This window comes from Cucumis melo, chromosome 10, assembly GCF_025177605.1.
Source record: "Cucumis melo cultivar AY chromosome 10, USDA_Cmelo_AY_1.0, whole genome shotgun sequence".
NCBI classification, from domain to species: domain Eukaryota; kingdom Viridiplantae; phylum Streptophyta; class Magnoliopsida; order Cucurbitales; family Cucurbitaceae; genus Cucumis; species Cucumis melo.
In genome coordinates, this window is record NC_066866.1 from 26797342 (window position 1) to 26812773 (window position 15432).

The 15432-nt window shown below is 36.1% G+C and overlaps 2 protein-coding genes across 5 annotated transcripts in view; one reads left to right on the forward strand and one right to left on the reverse strand.

The window, feature by feature from the left end:
* LOC127143782 (proteasome subunit beta type-7-A) overlaps nucleotides 1–392 on the forward strand; it is a 31134-nt gene extending 30742 nt beyond the window's left edge. For all 4 annotated transcript variants that reach the window (XM_051090781.1, XM_051090782.1, XM_051090780.1 and 1 more), the window contains exon 9: nucleotides 31–392. In XM_051090781.1, the coding sequence (XP_050946738.1) occupies nucleotides 31–107 (77 nt within the window). In that variant the 3' untranslated portion in view covers nucleotides 108–392. The remainder of the gene's footprint in view (nucleotides 1–30) is intronic.
* LOC103499374 (uncharacterized) overlaps nucleotides 1–4545 on the reverse strand; it is a 69517-nt gene extending 64972 nt beyond the window's left edge. The window contains exon 1 of the mRNA XM_051090778.1: nucleotides 4532–4545. The gene's annotated coding sequence lies outside the window, so the exon portion shown is untranslated. The remainder of the gene's footprint in view (nucleotides 1–4531) is intronic.
* Nucleotides 4546–15432: the final 10887 nt, after the last annotated feature.

Below are 15432 nucleotides of genomic sequence, written 5' to 3' on the forward strand. Positions count from 1 at the left end.
ACCAATGACTCATGCTTTCTTTAACTACAGAGGTTTTGCTGACAAAGATTATGCCATTAAAAGACAAGGTGGAGATTATCGAAAAAGGCGATGCTATGGAGGAGTGAGAAAGATGAAAACATTGGTTTGCAATTACCGGGGAATTTTAAACTATGGTTTTTTTCCCTTCCCTCTCTTCTCAAGTTGATATTATTAGAAAATTCAGTTTGGCCTTGAGTTGATGTTGTGAATGACTTGATTTAAACATTACAATATTTCCAGCCCAAGAGGGGTATTAGATAGATCAGTTTGTTCAAATCACTCAACTTCTTTAGAGTTTGACTACTTAGCTTTGTCTGATCTTTGATATCTTTGACATTTAAATGAACATGAGGGTCATCAACTTTGATTTATACGGTAGTCGATGTCGGTCCCGGTTACAAGATGTTGGTTCTCAGATTTGAATTTTCTGCATTAGTATGTTGCTTATTTGGGGAAGATGCATCTCCAAACCCTGGCCAAAGCATAAGAACAAGGGACAATCTTAGTGAAAGCAATGCCTTACTTTTATAGCCGCATTCAATTCATCTGGCGTTTAAACTTTCAAAGACAGTTTATCCACATTCAATCCATTTGGCGTTAAATTTTGAAAGACAGTTTTCACCTTCGAAACCATTCCTTTTGTGCGTTAAATTGATACATTTTTTATCCTCTTTTTGTCTGAACTTTAGTGTACGTTCTAGCTTAATTGATTTTTTAGTGATTTTGAAATAGTGAAGGTAACTTTTATTATGTACAGATTGCTTTTGAACATTCTTTGATCATTTTAAAATTAGTTTAGGTTTTGTTTTGGATTATTATAGGTTCTAAAATAGTTATAGTGTCTATAATGATCCCAATCAACATAGACTCTTTGAACTGACTCATTCTCTTCAAGAATTGTCACCGGTTGACAATTCTTAAACCTTCACAGACATGCACCCAATGTCATAAAGGAATACTTGAAATATTGTGAACCTTCTAATTCAATCTCAAATACAATTCGGGGATCCTAAATTAAGTGTTCTGGCGTTTCTCTTGCAAACTCAAACACAATCTCTCTAGCCCGCCATACCTTATCGTAATTGAGGTTAACACCTTGTATGTTCTTCATTATATGGCATGGTTTCGCTAATCCACACGCTTTAAATTTGTCCTTGATAAGCTGACTAATTACGAATGCACTTCTTGGCGGTGATCGTGATTCAAAACTTCAATGGAGTAAGTGTGCCTAGTTATGTATTTGTTGATTTTGAATATATTATAGTCTACATTCTAGCTATACGTATTGTCCACTTGAAACTATCGTGAATACCCTCACACTATGTAGGCTTTTGTTTGACTTTCTTTCACGCAACTCAATTTTCTTTCACGCAACTATCGTGAAACTTTGTGAATTAATCACCACTCGAGACACACTTCCTTTTCTCGATAGTGTCTTAAAAGATGCATTTTCAATATGCTCCCTTCCATTAAACAAATTGCCAATATTGTCATCTTTGTCGGTGTGTACACCAGCCTTCTTCTAGGTAATATTGTTGGGACTCATCCAAATTCCAAGGCTTCATGGCGTCATTAGCCATAGAGACAGTCAATGGAACGAAGTATCAGGCTCGTCACCAAGGCCAACAACTATCAACATTGGTTTGTGTGTGTTAAAGGGTTCCTAAAAATTGAATTAGTATTAATTTGCTTAACACTAACGAAAACAGGTTTCCTATTGCGTTCTACTTCTACTAAGAGACATTTAACATCAACATCATCATTTTTTTTGTAGCTACAAGATATTTCCGGTCTAACTTGCACATGACCCTTATTATAATGTTGAATACCAATAGACTAAACTTTGTCGCTTCGTATATTATACATCTCAAATCATTATATTTCATGGTCCCATGATACCCTTTAAAAATCCACCCTTGTAGCATTGTTTCTTGTCATTTCATGTAACCCATTGTTTCAAATACCCTTTAAATATTTAGCTTGTTCAACAATTCATCTTCCATTGATTTGAAAGAGAGAAATAAGTATAGGGTTGCATTAATGACAATGAGGTACAAAGTGGTGGAAAATTTTGGTATTACGGTAGACGAGAACAAGTAATGTCAGACGAGAACGAGAACGAGAAGTTTATTGAAGGGGATTGGCCTCGGGTGCGTTTGAGGTTATTTTGGAATTTGGGCCTCCAAATGGAGGCCATCCATATATGCCTAAATAAGATTTATTTTTACAAAGATGTAGACAAAGGACCTAATTTGACTATGAAATTTCACAAATATCCTAAAATAATTTTATTTACTTAATTAAGAATTATTTTTAAGACAATTTTATCCTTATGATTAACATTAATTATATAGGTAATTTGAAATTAAGAAGTATCTTTTGCCTTATTTACATTATATTTATCATTATTGTCTAAATTATAATTTTCTTTATTATGATCTTAATTAACGTGAAATCTTAATTATTAATGAAAAAAACGTTACCTTATATAATTTATTTTAAATTATCATCAAATAATATATATTTGAATAGGAAAATATTTTTCAAAATTCGATTTCTTAATTATTCATCAGCTGCTTAATTATTTATCCTCATCTCCGTCGTCAATAGTAATTATTCACCGTTACATCAATTGCCGGAAAGTTATCGAATGTCTTCCCCAATTCCATCCAGTTTCGTTCTTAAATGCTTTACAATTGTCCATCATCGATTTCGATTATGTTATTGACAGAATCTCAATTTATTTCGTCCTTTCGTTCGCCTCATACATCTGGTTAGTTGTCTTTCTCAATTCGTTATATTTTTCTGTATTCCATTAAATCGTAGTATTCCTAGAACGTTTAACGTTATATTTCGAAATATTTGTTTTAGACATATACCACTTCATATATATAACAATACATATATTTTTACATACAGTCCCCAAGAAATATCAATCGTCTGTTACGTGAATTAGTTTATATATACCCATTCATATATACAGTAATGCATATAAATTGAGATACAGTAACCGATTAATATGATATTTTTGTTATGTTATTTTTTTTAATATATACCCCTTCATATATACAATAATATACATAAATTGACATACATTAATTAACGAATATAATCAGTGTGTTGTGTTTTTTTTTTTATAGAAATATACCTCTTCTTATTTACCATAATACATATATATAGACATCCAGTAACCGTAGAAGATCATATGTTATTTCTGTGATTTAGTATATATATACCCCAACTTAATTACAACATAAATTTGTAGTGAAATATATTTCTGATATGTTTTGGCAGGATGACCAAAGTTGCAGTCTACTTCGATGGTTTTTTCAATGAATCGAACAATTACATTAGTTTTAGTGTGTCCGAAATTACAGTTAATAAACATATGTGCTAGCCTTAGATCCAAGTTAGGCAGTATTATTGATATGAACAATATTAATATATACATTTGCCTAGGTTCTATAAAATGTGTTAAGAAGGATTTGGCTATAACGAATGATAATGATGTTAAATGGGTTTACCATATAATAACATCGAACGTTGAGCGACATATTGCCCTTATTTTTTATTCTGTTGGCCCTTTGTCGATTTGTTTCGGTTCATCGTCGTCAAGTTCTTTTCAAACTCAAATCCAAGATGATGAGGGTCGTTTTTTTTAAATGTCATTTTTTTTAAAACATAGATATCTCTAAGATAGATTCCAACTTTGCACTGAAAATCTACGACATGTTTTCAACCAAATCTTTGTTCAAACTGTGCGTACGTCACTTGAAATATCATTGCTCTTAGAGACAATTTTCGATACGTTACTGTGAAATCAAAAAAGGAAGTTTTGATTTTGCAATGCGTAATTGAAGATTGCAAATGATCCTTGTGTGCTTCTTGTTGTATTCATGGGGATAGGACATTATGGATTTTTACTAGGCTTGATTGTGAATATACATGTGTTGACTAAGAAATTTTGGAACCAATCACAAATTGCCACATCATTTACTAAAATAATTGTATTTGGGATTAACTAAAAATTGACATGTGTCCCAAATTAAATTTAAAGACAAATTGGACAATTCTAACGATATCACGTGTATTTATTATGACAATTGGATCAAATTAATTATTTTGGTTCAATTAAATATTATTTACTTGGGCTAAAATTCAATTGAGTCAAAAAATAAGTTTAATTTAGCCCAAAATTAAGTATGACCCAAATCCATGCGATTGAGCCCATGGATATGGTCCATGGACCATACCAGGCCCAAGTCTATAAAAGCCCACCAGGGAACTCTATAAATAAAGGAGTTCTCTTCATTTGTGGGGGTGGGAAATTTTTTACTCCAGAAGGTGTAGAGAGAATTCTCACAAGAGATAGAAGCCTCATCAACTCCTGAAGTCGACCACTCTCCAAGATTGAAGCTCCTTTGAAGATACAAGCTTTCTTCCAAGATTCCAACTCCAAGAACATCACGTGCTTCTCTTCTTTAAATCAAGCGTAAGCATTCAGTCGAGAGAGAATCAGAGGATCAAATTCTAGAGATCGAACCACATCGCATCAAATCAACGCAAATACAACATCAACACAAGTTCAACTCCACGAATCAAATTTCTTCGAAAATCTCGTGGGAACAAATTGACACGTCCAGTGTGACCTCTCTACCTCTTATCTCTCTCTCGACATTCAAATCTACAAGAAAATCAATTGGCATCAAAGAAGGCTGCATCCAAATCTTCTGTTGCAAGCGACGGTTACATGGGACCCATCACCCGCAGTCGTTTTAAGGGGATCACTCAAAAGCAGGATCAAGGTTTTGACGTCGCTCAGAGCATTCTTAAGCAATTGATGAAGTCTCCTAAAGCTGGGATTGTCATCAAGGAAAACCCTTTGTATGATAATTCTGATTCTGTCTCTAATAAGTTAAAGAAGGAAGCATGTGATGTCTGTCATGAGGGCTGATATAACGGTTGAAGCTGCCATGACAGAGATGGAGAAGAAAATTAACTTCCTAATGAAAGTTGTGGAGGAACGAGACCATGAAATCACAGCTTTGAGGGAGTAGATGCGGACTCGTGAAACTGCTGAGTCAAGTCAAACTCCTGTTGTCAAAGCTACTGATAAGGGGAAGAATGTGGTGCAGGAAAACCAACCACAACAACAATCAGTCTCTGTTGCTTCTCTTTCAGTTCAACAGCTACAGGATATGATCGCGAATTCCATTAGAGCTTAGTATGGAGGACCGCCACAAACTACTTTCATGTACTCTAAGCCGTACATCAAGAGAATCGATAACTTGAGAATGCCACTTGGGTACCAACCTCTAAAATTCCAGCAATTCGATGGAAAGGGCAACCCAAAGCAACATATCACCCACTTCGTCGAAACATGTGAGAATGCAGGATCAAGAGGAGACCAACTTGTCAGGCAATTCGTTCAAAGCTTGAAAGGAAATGCCTTCGAGTGGTACACCAATCTGGAGCCAGAAGTCATTGACAGCTGGGAATAGTTAGAAAAGGAGTTCCTCAACCGTTTCTATAGCACCAGACGTACCGTAAGCATGATGAAGCTTACAAACATCAAACAGTGGAAGGGAGAGCCAGCCATCGATTACATAAACTGATGGAGAGCTCTAAGTCTTGATTGCAAAGATCGACTCACCGAACTGTCAGCGGTAGAAATGTGCACCTAAGGCATGCATTGGGACTCCTCTACATCTTACAAGGAATAAAGCCACACACATTTGAAGAGTTAGCAACTCACACTCATGATATGGAATTGAGCATCGCCAGCAGAGGAACCAATGATTTTCGTGTTCCTGAAGTAAGAAAAGATAAAAAGGAGACGAAGAGCGCCAAAAAGGTAGTAAAGAGCACTGCGAAAGAATCTATGGTCGTAAACACGACCCCACTAAAGTTCTCTAAAAGAAAAGAAGGGAGAGCTAAAAAGAAGGATGATGGAAGCGAGAGACAACGTCTGACTTTAAAAGAAAGACAGGAAAAAGTTTACCCATTTCCTGATTCAGATATCGCTGACATGCTAGAGAAACTATTGGAGAAGCAGCTGATCCAACAGCCGAAATGTAAGCGACCTGAGCAAGCAGAAAAGGTGGATGATCCCAACTACTGCAAGTATCATTGGGTCATCAGTCACCCAGTAGAGAAATGTTTTGTGTTGAAAGAACTAATTCTAAGGTTAGCTCATGAGAAAAAGATCGAGCTAGACCTGGAGGAGGTAGCTCAAACAAACCATGATGCAGCAACGATAATGTCAGAGGCTCTTTCGCCAAAATTGATTTTTGAGCAAAGGAAAAGCTTGGTCCAGTTCGAAACCTTCGAGCTTGTAGTGGTCCAATTCCATCAAGAAGTTGCACCTGAGGATTCTCGAGAAAAAGAAAGATCGATCGAAGAAGACAATGAAAGGTGGACTGTTGTGACCCGCCGAAAGAAAAGAAAGTCAACTTCGATCCAAAAAGAGTCTTGCTTCTAAAGAAATTATAGAAGAGGGAATAAGACTCAAAAGAATAAAAAAAGAAGACTCGAAAGCTTAAGCTCGTGCACGAGGAAGACGAGGATTTCACTTGATCTCAGCGCTTAGTAACCTTGGCAGACTTCTTTTCAACAAGACTCTTTTGTGATCATCAGGATGAAAACCCAGGAGTTGTTGCATGTCATGCTATTAATACAACGAAGGAAGAAAGCATCCCACTAAGATCATTAGAGGAGGAAGGAGTGTCAAAAGACCTATCGAGGTTCAATGTGGATGATTTTTTATCACTTCCTCAAGAAGCCAAAATCATCCTTATTAATGCATTGTTGAATTCAGCAGCATCTAGTTCGAGTGTTCTAACAACGACATACGAGAGTACTCCTTATTGCATGTTTATAGACTTCTCAGATGAGGATTTACTGTTGGGATCTAAACTTCATAATAGACCCTTGTATGTTTCTGGATATGTTCGAGAAAAGAGAGTCGACCGAATTCTCATCGATAATGGATCAACTGTCAACATAATGCTCGACTATGAGGCAATTAGGCATCTTAATGGATGAACTCTCAAATAGTAAACTGGTAATTCAAGGCTTCAACTAGGGCAGCCAAAGAGTAATAGGTATGATGCGCTTAGAACTCATAATTGGTGACCTGAAGGCTAGTGCATTGTTTCATGTTATAGATTCGAGGACCACTTATAAGTTGTTACTTGGTCGTCTTTGGATTCATGGAAATGGTGTAGTAACATCGACACTGCATCAGTGCTTTAAATTTTACCAAGATGGCATAAAGAAGGTTGAAGCCGACTCCAACTCATTCTCAGAAGCTGAGTCTCACTTTGCAGATGCAAAGTTTTATTTGAAGAATGACAGTAGCCTAGAAACCGTGTCTGTAGAAGTTCCTCTTGTAAACAGAGAAGATAATTTACAACTGAAATCACTTGCAAGCAGGGAACCATATAAAAGTACAGAAACCTTTCATTCTGGAAAGGGTGAGGCGTCCACAAGCACCACAAAAAGTATGATCTTGATGGATGAAAAGACTTCAAACCCACCGATTTTGCGCTATGTCCCCCTGACGAGGCACAAGAAAGGCGAATCACCATTCGTAGAGTCCCCACAAGGCTTGAAAGTTGGTGACATTGAAGTCCTAAAAGAAAGCTTCACTACATCGCTTACCAAAATAACTAAGCAAGAAATAAAGATAGACCTGACAGAAGCAAGCTTGCCTCAAAGGCGGACGAAAGATGGGTTCGACCCCAAGGCTTACAAATTGATGGAAAAAGCAGGTTATGAATTTACAACTCACACCGAGTTTAAAAGTTTGAAAATTCACGAACAACCAAAGCTTTCCTCAACCCAAAAGAAGCTGTTACGGGAAGGACATGCTATACCCATGTCAAGAAAAGGACTCGGATACAAGTCGCCAGAGCCAATATGTATAACTAGAAAGGGGAAAGAAAAAGTGGTTGACAACAATCATATAACTGTAAAGGAGGTTGATAGTATGGAAGAAAAAGAAGGTGACAATCAAAGAACCTTAGCATTTGACCGAATTAGTCCACATGTTGCACGTGCCCCAGTATTTGAAAGACTAAGCATAACGGAGACAGAAAGAAAAGATCACCAGTCAACATCTAACCTTGATCGACGATCGACCTTTCAAAGGCTAACTATGACCTTTTAAAAAGAGAAAGGTATATGTCAGGCCTCGATAACTACAAGACCATCGACCTTTGAAAGGCTAAGCATGGTTAAAAAGTAAAATGTACAAACACCTCATGCTCTAATTTTTAATCATCTTGGGGATGGAGGCACACATGTCCAGACTGGTTCTAGCATAGACACAAAGAAGAAGGAATCAACATCTCGCGTGTCAGTCTGGCGCCGAATTAAGCATACAGACGTCGAGAGTTGTCATGGTAAGGAGTTTCCTTGTGAGGTAAAGGGAGAGAGAGAAATTCGCAGCAATGTTCCTTCCCGAATGAAAAGAAAAACTTTTGTTACTCTCAATACAAGTCAAGGTTCCTTGAAGGTGAAAATACATGATGTTGTACTAACTAATCTTGGAAAGGAAGACTCAGAACAAGGAGAAGGTGAAATCTCATGTCATCACATCACCATTCTTGAGAAATTAGAGATTGAAACTCCTGAAGAAGACACGAAAGATGTCCCACAGAGTCTAGAGAATGGTGGCCAATCTACCGTAGACGAGCTGAAAGAGGTAAACCTTGGTACAATAGAAGAACCACGCCCAACTATCATTAGTGCATCTCTCTCTAGTGAAGAGGAGGGTAAGTACATGAGTTTGCTTACAGAGTATAAGGACATTTTTGCTTGGTCGTACAAGGAGATGTCAGGACTTGATCCAAAGGTACCAGTCCATCATCTCGTAATTAAATCAGGGTATCGACCGATTAAGCAAGCACAATGACGTTTTCAACCAGAGCTTATTCCCTAGATCGAGGTTGAAGTCAATAAGTTGATTGAAGCAGGATTCATTCGCAAAGTCAAATATCCCACATGGATAGAAAATATTGTCCCTGTCAGAAAAAAGAACGGGCAACTTCGTGTTTGTGTAGACTTTCGTGACCTGAATAATGCGTGCCCTAAAGATGATTTTCCTTTACCCATCACAGAAATCATGGTTAATGAAACTACTGGACACGAAGCACTGTCCTTTATGGATTGGTCGTCTGGATATAATCAAATACGAATGGCCCTTTCAGATGAAGAAATGATAGCTTTCAGGACCCCAAAGGAAATATATTGTTACAAGGTGATGCCCTTTGGATTAAAAAATGCTGGTGCCACTTATCAACGTGCTATGCAAAAAGTGTTTGACGATATGCTACATAAGTATGTCGAATGCTACGTTGATGACCTTGTGGTCAAATCCAAGAGACGACAAGACCATTTGAAGGATCTAAAAGTTGTGTTCGACCGCTTGCAAAAATATCAGCTAAGGATGAACCCTGTTAAATGCGCGTTCAGTGTGACTTCAGGAAAGTTTATTAGCTTCATTGTAAGGCATCGAGGGATTGAGATAGACTAGTCCAAGATTGATGCCATTTAGAAGATGCCAAGGCCAAAGAGTTTGCATGACCTAAGAAGTCTGCAGGGACGATTAGCTTACATTCGAAGGTTCATCTCCAACTTGGCTGGTCGGTGCCAACTTTTTTAAAAGTTGATGAGTGTGGGATGAGGCTTGTCAGAATGCTTTTGATAGCATAAAAAAATACTTGTTCAATCCTCCAGTATTAGGAGCTCCAATACCTGGGAAGCTATTAATATCGTACATTGTTGCACAAGAAAGGTCTCTAGGCGCATTGTTGGCGCAGGAGAAGGAGAAGGAAAGGAACGTGCTCTGTATTATCTAAGCAGAATTTTAGTTGGGGCCGAAGTTAACTATTCTCCCATTGAGAAAATGTGCCTTGCACTTTTCTTTACCATTGATAAGTTGAGGCATTATATGCAGGTCTTCGCTGTACATCTAGTAGCAAAAGCGGACCCTATAAAGTTGAGGCATTACATTTACGTGATTCACTTAGGGTGTGGTAGCTTTATTAAAAAAAATCGTTGAGGCACCTCTAGAATAGCATACCTTTTTAAATCCTACGGTTACACTCATGAATAATGCTTCTTAAATTCTTGGCCCAAATACCTCCTTGGACAACCTAGGTGTACTAACAAACATGTAAGAAAGGAAAAACTTTTTGAGGATGTACTAAATCTCATTTAGTGAGATATGCAAACATTATCCTAGTTTAGACTAACACCACTCTAATCTAATAAGTGACTTACGCTCCATTTGATAACAATTTTGTTTTGTATTTTTTGTTTTTTGAAAATTAAGCATATAAGACAATACATCTATCCCTAACTTTCTTTGTTATCTACTTTTTACTATTTGTTTAAAATCTCAAGCTAAGTTTGTTTTTATTTTTAGAATTTGACAAGGAATTAAACTATTGTACTTAAAAAAAAGATGTAGATCACGACATGAGATAGTAAGAAAGTAGGCTTAATTTTCAAAAACAAAATAGTTACCAAATAGGGCCTTAGGAATTTGAATGTGTTTGGCATTGAAAGGTTGAGATAATAGGATTGCTTAACATTGATAGGTTGAGATAACCATCCATATGATGAGAGAAAGGGGAGTTGGTATTTAGGTATATTTATCCTTTGTCCTGCCTTTTCTTTTAAGTACAATTGATTTCACATCTTTTGTTCAAATGACTTTACTAACTTACCTTGCTCTAAACAACCAAGCACAAGTCTCATTATCACTATCACTTATTATATTTACAAATTTGGTCCGAAGATTTAAGCATCCAATATCATTTTTATGTAAGTTGTAGGCTCTTTTTCTACTAGTGAGAATAGTTCATATATGGGGTGTTTTGGTTAAAAATAGAATTATCATTTTATCAATTGGCTTAAATGAAAATAATTCTAAGTACAATCATTGTGTCCTTATTGAAATTAAATTTAGTTTAGAATATATAGAATTTACATTAATCTGATATGTTGCCTATTAAATTTAGCTTATGAAATATGTGTATAATAGGATGTAGTTATTGATACTCTTCCTTCAGTTGTCATCCATCTCTTTTGTAACCCAAGTTTGTTTAGAGGGCAATTATAGAAGATTTGGTGTTTGTAACATCTACAGAATGAACAAATCATGGATGATGGAAAATAGGATGTCTAGAGAATATGATGTAGGAGTTGAAAGTTTTATTCAATTTGGTTTGTCTCATGCCAAAGGTTCTAATTCCATAAGATGTCCATGTCTGAAATGTGGGAATCGTTTACTTAAGGATGTCTCAATAGTTCGATATCATTTGTATGTCAATAGAATTGATAAAAGTTACAAGATATGGTTCTGGCATGGTGAAGATTTGAACTCAGAGACCGTTAGCAGTAAAATGGAAAATACAATCGATGAAAAATATGAACATGACGATTTGTTTAATATAGTAAACATGTTTCAATCTGCTCATGATGAGTCTTGTAATAGATCGAATACATTTGATACTATGTTTGATGATGCAAAGAAATCCTTATATCCAAGATGTAAGAAATTCATGAAGTTGTCAGCCCTCGTGAGACTGTACAACTTAAAGGTTAGATATGGTTGGAGTAACACTAGCTTCTCTGAATTGTTGTCCATAATAAGTGATCTCCTACCTGACAACAATGAAATACCAACTTCTTTATACGCAGTGAAGAAAACACTAAGTGCCTTAGGATTGAGTTACCAAAAAATTGATGCATGTCCTAATGATTGTTGTTTGTATAGAAAAAAGTATGCAAACTCGACAAAGTGTCCTAAGTGTGGTTTGTCAAGGTGGAAGATCAATAAAAACTCAACAAAGGAAAACAGTGGAGTGACTGCCAAGCAGATGTGGTATTTTCCAATAGTTTCAAGATTTATAAGAATGTTTAAGAACTTAGAGGATGCTAAGAACTTGCGTTGGCATGCGATGGATAGAAAAGTCGATGGTATTAGAGACATCTGGCTGACACTCCATCATGGAGGTTAATAGATCACATATGACCAACATTTGGGTCAGAACCAAGAAATCTTCGTTTAGGTTTGTCAACTGATGGAATTAACCCATTTGGAGATTTATCGTCGAACTATAGTTGTTGGCCAGTTATTACTACAATATACAATCTTCCACCATGGTTATGTATGAGAAGGAAACATTTGATGTTGACAATGTTAATATCAGGTCCGAAGCAACCAGGATATGATATCAACACCTATTTAGCACCCTTAATTGATGATCTCAAAATTATATGGGAAGAAGAGGTTCGATGTTTTGATGCATATAAAGAAGAATATTTCACTTTATGAGTCATGCTATTGTGGACTATCAATGATTTCCCTGCATATGGTAATTTATGTGGGTGTAGTGTCAAAGGTTTTAAGGCTTGTCCAATATGTGGAAAAGAGACTACTTCAATCATACTACAACATGGAAAAAAAATGTATACATGGGACACATGAAATATTTGCTAAGACATCATCCTTATAGACTAGAGAAATTTTTTTTTGATGGTAAGCAAGAGCATGGAAATCCTCCACAACCCTTGTCAGGAGAGGCCATCTACTTTAAACTCAAAGAAATGATATTTTCTTGTTGGAAGAAGTATGGCAAGAATAATAACGAAGGTGGCAATGACTATTGGAAAAGAAGATCAGACTTCTTCGAACTACCATATTAAAAGAACTTGCATGTACGACATTGTCTGGACGTAATGCATATTGAGAAGAATGTATGCATAAATATAGTAGGAACATTGCTTGATATACCAGGCAAAAGTAAAGATGGGATGAATAGTAGACTTGATCTAGTGAAGATGAATATAAGACCAGAATTGGCACCAATGGTTACAGGTAATAGAACTTACATACCTCCAACATGTTATACATTGTCAAGAGAAGAGAAGTATCGGTTTTATAAGACATTGTCTGAAATTAAAGTTCCAGAAGGATATTCATCAAATATTAAAAGTCTTGTCTCTTTGGATGACTTAAAACTTAATGGCCTTAAATCACATGACTGTCATGTTTTAATGCAACAATTGCTTCCAATTGTAATACGTTCAATCCTACCGAAGAATGTGAGATACATTATAAGTAGACTGTGTTTTTTCTTCAATGCGATTTGTGCTAAAAGTTTCTCAGTATCAGAGCTTGATGCATTGCAAGAAGATATAGTTATGACTTTATGTAATCTTGAGAAGTATTTTCCACCCTCTTTTTTCACAATTATGGTTCATCTTGTGAGAAAGGTAAAACTTTGTGGTCCTGTATATTTGCGGTGGATGTACCCATTTGAAAGATATATGAAAGTGTTGAAAAGTTTTGTTCGTAATTGAAATCGACCTGAAGGATGCATTGCAGAAGCACAAGTATGTGAAGAGGCCGTTCAATTCTGTTCAGACTTCCTTTCTGGATTAGATCCAATTAGTCTTGAATCATTAAATTCAAGAGAAGACAAACAAACCGATAGACTGCTGTCAGCGGAAACCTATGTCCGCCCTGATATGCAACAATTGAAGCAAGCATATCTTCACATTTTACAGAACACTGAAGAAGTACATCCATATATAGAGTATGCTTTCTTATCATCATACACTAACACCATTAAATTACCCTTCACAACACATAATTTATATTTATTACCTATTTTGTAGAGAATATATGAATCATCTCAAAATTGAAAACCCAAGAAGAACAAAAAATGAATAGTGGCTACAAGTTGAACATAATCGATCATCCATGTTGTTTTATTATTATTGCTTACCAATCCCAACATGTAACTCTTTTTTTGAATAGGTAATATGTGAATTACACGAAGGAAAGGTAATCTCGCACACAATACGATGGCTTGCACATGGCTCCAATTGTAGTGTAATGACGTATGAAGGGTATATGGTTAACAGATGTTCTTACCACACTAAGTCCCGTGATGACCACCGAACTGTTCAAAATAGTGAGATTATGTTAGTGGCAACGACAATGCAGGTGTCTAGTGCGAAGGACAAAAATCCAGTGATTGGTGACATGTCTTTCTTTGGGATCATTGAAGACATTTGGGAAGTTAGTTACAATACGTTCAATATTGTTCTTTTCAAATGCAAATGGGTTGAAAATAAGACTGGTGTTCGAACAGACGATCTTCATTTCACGTTGGTTGACCTTAGCCGAATTGGACATTCTTCAAATTTCTTCATTATTGCCACACACGGAAAACATGTCTTTTATGTCTCAGATCCTGTTGATCTAAGATGATCGGTTGTTGTAATGCCACCACAAAAAGACTTTCTGTACAAATGTGCTAATGATGACCTTGGAGATATATTGCCGCACTACCCCCCAGTCTCAAAATGGAATACAACAAGTGACATTGATGAAAGTGGGGATACATACACTAGACTTGACTGCGAAGGCACATGGGTTACCACTTGACTTTCATAGGTATGTAAGGTAATTAAAGTCTCTTTGGATGTCCTTTTTTAGTTATGTTTAATGATAATGATCGTCGTTGTTTATTTGCAGGACAAAGTCAGTTCGAGATACGAACCCTATTGTTATGAAGCAAAATTATTTCATGTTCAAGACTTTTTTTTCCAACTTCGAACATTATTAAGTCTTTTATTTGTCATATTTAAAGTACTATGTGTTCTATTATTGTTAGTATGAGTTAATCATGGTGTTAGCGTTTGTAAGAACAATTTGTTAAAGTACTATGTGTTCTATTCGAATCTAATTATTTTTCATACTATTCTATTAGTACTGTAGATATGGTTGTTACTAACCGTTTCTTCTTTTACTTTTACATCAGTATTGTAGATATGGTTGATTCGCAGAATGTTGCTATATCGAAGGAAAAATGAGAAAGTAGTACACAAAAAAGAAAACATGGTCCAACTGAAATGAAGGAAATAACTCGTGTTAGGAGTGAGGGTAAAAAACTAATGATTGAGTACAACGAGTTGGGTCAAGCAATTGGTCAAAATGCAACGAAATTGAAGAGTTTCATAGGAACAACTGTAAGGTTCTATGTTCCCATTACATACTCTGATTAGCCTACAGTGCCAAAGGAAATAAAGGACAAAATATTTGAACTAATAGAGGTAACAATTGCCATCAACATTTGAAGTTTGGTACACTATCCATTTCTTTTGCTATGTAACATGCTATGTGAATATTATGTAGGCCGGATTTGTGATAGACCCTCAATCAAAGAAGACTATCATCCAGAACGCTGGCATGCTTTTCGTTAATTCAAGTACAGATTGACGACAACATATGTCTTGCCATTTTTGGATGATATTGAAAAACTGAGTTTGTTGCATCTCGGTTGAAGGAATACTTCAAAGTAAGTATAATGCTTCTGATCCTTCTTT